Here is a 4,114-nt window from a genome sequence, read left to right as displayed (position 1 = left end):
GAGCTTAGACTACAGTACTAAAAAAAAGGCATTCCTGCAAAAAACAATGCGTGAACATAACCGACTTTATTTGCTGGAGAATACTATAAAGTAGGAAAATGCTTGAGGAGTTTTACACTCACTCAGTGCTATGCATGGTCATACATAGCACCTATCAATAACTAAACTCTAATTAGGCCAATGTGAAAAGTTACGTAATGGGACAATTTAGTTAACAAGCAGACTATTGCATAGGGTATATATGTATAATGAAAACATTTCATAATATTTTTAACTTTTTTAATAGGGATAACTTATATAATATGCAAGGGATAGTCCCAAGGATTTTTCTCTAGTGATAAAAGGATAAAACCATTCACAAATGGAGAATCACATTTTATCACCTGCTCAATAAATACAGTCAACAGTAAGCATAATCTTAAACAATTTTAATCTGTAAATGATATTTAGTCATTTTACAACTCTGGATTAACTGACAAAGTTCAAACTAAAAAGTACGCGCCTAGGAGCGCTCGCGAGGCGGGCGTGATCACGTGCCAGTCCGCTCGGTAGGAACGTTCGCGCGTCCCGCGGGCCCCACCGCACGGGGCCCCTTGCACTAGTCCGAGGAGCGACCGACGAGGGTGCGGAGGAGGCGGGGGGCGCGCGGCGGGTCAGTGCGCCGCCGGCTGTTTGGGGCGGCGGCGGCGCGGCTAGGACGACGAGCCCGCGCCGAACAGGTTGGCGCTGAAGGCGGCGGGCGCGGGCGGCGCTGCGGCGGCCGGCGCGCCCGCGCCTCGCGGCTTCGGCATGGGCGGCTGCAGGTACTCGTGCCGCGCCAGCCCGAACACGTCGATACGCTCCTCCTTGCGGTACGCAAGGCACGCGCGGATGAAGCTCTGCAACACGACGCAAATGCTCAATTCTACCCTACGCCGCAGTAGCATCAAGACCACAAGACCTTGAAGTTCCTTACCTTAGCCTCGTTGCTGACTGTGGGCTTGTTGGCGAACTGAACCTCAGTCGCCTTGAGGATTGTGTTCTCCTCCAGAATCGTCGCTTGACTCTGGTTGTGCCCGAACGGCTTCTTGCCGTAGAGGCACTGGTAGAAGATCACTCCCACGCTCCACACGTCCACCTTACTACTGATCTTTGGTGGGTTCTTTCCGACTACGAAGCACTCTGGTGGCAGGTACCTGTCACAATAACGTACCAGTTAACATCTGTTTTAGTTAATCAATTTTCAAACCTATCATAACGTGCCTATTATAACCGAAATTATTCATAATCAATAACAAAGCCTTTGTCCGACTCTTATTATGAATGAATCATTACATGTCGTAATTAATATTCATTTATTGTATTACGGAATACCTACACGAATCAGTACGGTTAGCTTTAATTAAATACAATATTACTATAAAAGAAATAGTACATAATGTTGCGAGCACAATGAAAATAAATGTGGGTTATTTTAGCATGATATTTTATTTATAACCGTTATGTTAGCACCACGTAGCCACTATAGAGGGTACACCATATCTTAGACTTTGACATTGGAATTCAATCATAAGGGTGATTATATACACTAATAAGCACATAAATTTTTGGCCGATGTCGGCACTGAATCTGTGTTCGTTTGCTGCGATGACACGGAGCCATAAGCCACGGAGAATAATTGGGAAATAATCTAGGAAGGGTGTTGAGGAGATCAAGCCATACGGATAACGGAAATTGTGTCAGTGAGGTCATCACAAGGGTTCAGGAAAAGGCATACAGGAAAAAAGTATGTATGCTTAGATCACAAAGATCATCCTCAAACTTCTTCACTTACCAATAAGTGCCCGCGCCTTGGCTGGTGAGATCCATGCCATGATCGGGGTTATAGTTCTCCTCATCCATAACCTTGGAGAGGCCGAAATCGGTGATCTTGATCTCGCCACAGACGTTACCCTCGGTCAGGAGGATGTTGCCCGGCTTCAGGTCGTAATGAATCACCGGCGGTTTGATCTCGTTTAGATACTTGAGCGCCGACACCACTTGCATCACGATTGACCGAGCCTCACGCTCCGGTATAGTCTTATGCTGGAATTTGGAACACAAATTATTATTAGCGTTGTTATATTTACATTACCACAAGGTTGATTTAAGTTTATTTGCTGGTGAAGAAAACCAATGAAGGACAAATCGTCGCTTAGCAAACAACACCGCTAAGTAATTTCAAGTACAATAATATATGCAGGTTTTTCACGCTCCTATAAAATGACTTGAAATGACTTAAGCGGTGTTGTTTGCTAAGCGACGAAATGCAAATACGCAGAAGCGTTAAAAATGTGTATTAGGTTGTAGTCACACTAGTCACATTTAGTCCGCTAAATGTGAAAACCGCGTAACTTCGTTTCTGGATGAAATCCCTTTTTTACTCTAAGCGCAATGTCTAAGCTTAAAATATAATTTGTAGACACGTTTTTAGTAATAAAGTAAAGGTATAATCATAGATTGTTATATATTTATTTCTAGTAATTATTTTTGTGCCTACTCAACAGTAAGCATTAATGGCGGTTACGAGGTTCAGAAATTGAGTCGACGATTTGTTTCAACTGCGTCGCAAACTGAAGGCGGCCTGCACTAGTTGGCTGCAATCGATTTAAAACTGCTTTCCGGCAGCATTCCAACGCTTATTTAGCATGCTATGCAGTCAGAATGCAGCTCGTCTCACCTGGTTTAGTTTAGCTATTCTGAGGCAGATTCTCCTTATTGCCTATGTTATAAATTTGTATATTAACAATATTACTCTCGAACAAATCATATAAATGTTTTGTGATACGATTTATTGGAGCTATCACACACATGTGCCATAAAATTTAGAGAACTTTAGGTAAAAGTCTAGGTTCTGAAAAACAGTCGTAGCTGTAACTCTAAAGCGTGAAACACACAGAGAGCGGTTGTGGGTCGGGCGCGGGTGCGTGTCCGGTTAGACCGTGGTGGGTTGGGTGCGGGTGTAGGTAGGACGCGGGTCCAGCCAGGACCGCGGCGGATCGGGCGCGGGTGCGGATCGGGCGCCGGTGCGAGTCGGGCGCGGTTCCGGTTGGGAACGCGGCGGGTCGCGAGTGAGGACGCGTATCCCCGGTCGGTTTGTTGTCGTCCATATAAATACAGGGAATTATACATAGCGACCGCGTCCCGACCCGACCCGACCCGCACCTGGTCTCTGTGTTTCACGCTTTATTCTTTTGACTACATACACACAGATGTTATTAATGCTGAGAATATCATGTTCAAGGACAAATGATTCAATTAAACTTTTTTTATAATGCAATAACTGCTATTTACGAGATCATCATGATCAATCTTAAGTCTCAGGGTGACGGGCGCTAACGCAGTGCACCTCATATCTTTGCATTTAAAGCTCTGAGTGGCACTGCAAACTTGTTCGTCCTATCACTTAGTAATATAAAAATATATGTATGTATTTATGTGTATATATTATACATACACACTCCCGGATACATAATTCGAGCCACTTTGCATAGTCAGTATTAAATGTCCTTAGCTTAAGTAATGTTTGATTGATCAATAACTAATTCAAGTTTGAAACTGGTGTACTAAACGTCATGTTCAAAAGGTTTTGTTGAAAATTCCGGGAAAAATCTTTCTTCAATGATAATAATATTTATTTTATTCTAGCACTTGAAACATCAAAATGCAAGATAATTCGATTTATGTGTCCGGTAGTGTGTATCGAATATCAATAACAGCGATATTAACAAATTGAAGCACGTGGTTGTGTTCAACAACAAAATATGCGACATACCTGTTTGAGATAAAAGTCGAGATCATGTCCATTGCAGTACTCGAGAACTGTACAAAATGAGTTGCCATCGATTTCGAACACATCGTAGAGCTTCACGATCCGCGGATGATCCAGCGCTTTGTGAATGTTGTATTCTCGCAGTGCGTGTCTGTCACAAGAAAAATATTATGCTATTTTTATTAAGAACCAGGTTTATAACGGCATTATAATATAAATTTATAAAGATCTGTCGTAGTTTTATGAAGTGTGGTAATAAATGGTACGGTTAACTGCTGAACTGTCTTTATCAAGATCAAGCTCCGGAGGAAAGCGTCAGAGGCA

General features: G+C 43.0%; 1 protein-coding gene across 8 annotated transcripts in view; it reads right to left on the bottom strand.

Annotated features, from left to right (window-relative positions):
• Positions 1-250: 250 nt before the first annotated feature.
• The window catches only part of LOC113237620 (serine/threonine-protein kinase tousled-like 2), a 45,021-nt gene continuing 41,157 nt past the window's right edge, over positions 251-4,114 (bottom strand). For 7 of the 8 annotated variants that reach the window (XM_026474219.1, XM_026474223.1, XM_026474218.1 and 4 more), the window contains 5 exons: positions 3,794-3,941; positions 1,814-2,064; positions 956-1,175; positions 784-878; positions 251-737 (listed from right to left, as the gene is read on the bottom strand). In XM_026474219.1, the coding sequence (XP_026330004.1) occupies positions 599-737; positions 784-878; positions 956-1,175; positions 1,814-2,064; positions 3,794-3,941 (853 nt within the window). In that variant the 3' untranslated portion in view covers positions 251-598. Of the gene's footprint in view, positions 879-955; positions 1,176-1,813; positions 2,065-3,793; positions 3,942-4,114 lie in introns of all 8 variants that reach the window. The other variant, XM_026474220.1, reaches the window with a different exon arrangement.

Source organism: Hyposmocoma kahamanoa, unplaced genomic scaffold (assembly GCF_003589595.1).
Source record: "Hyposmocoma kahamanoa isolate Upper Pololo Valley unplaced genomic scaffold, ASM358959v1 93, whole genome shotgun sequence".
NCBI lineage: Eukaryota > Metazoa > Arthropoda > Insecta > Lepidoptera > Cosmopterigidae > Hyposmocoma > Hyposmocoma kahamanoa.
The sequence above is the reverse complement of the archived record's forward strand: the minus strand, read 5'-3'. Positions and strand labels throughout refer to the sequence as shown.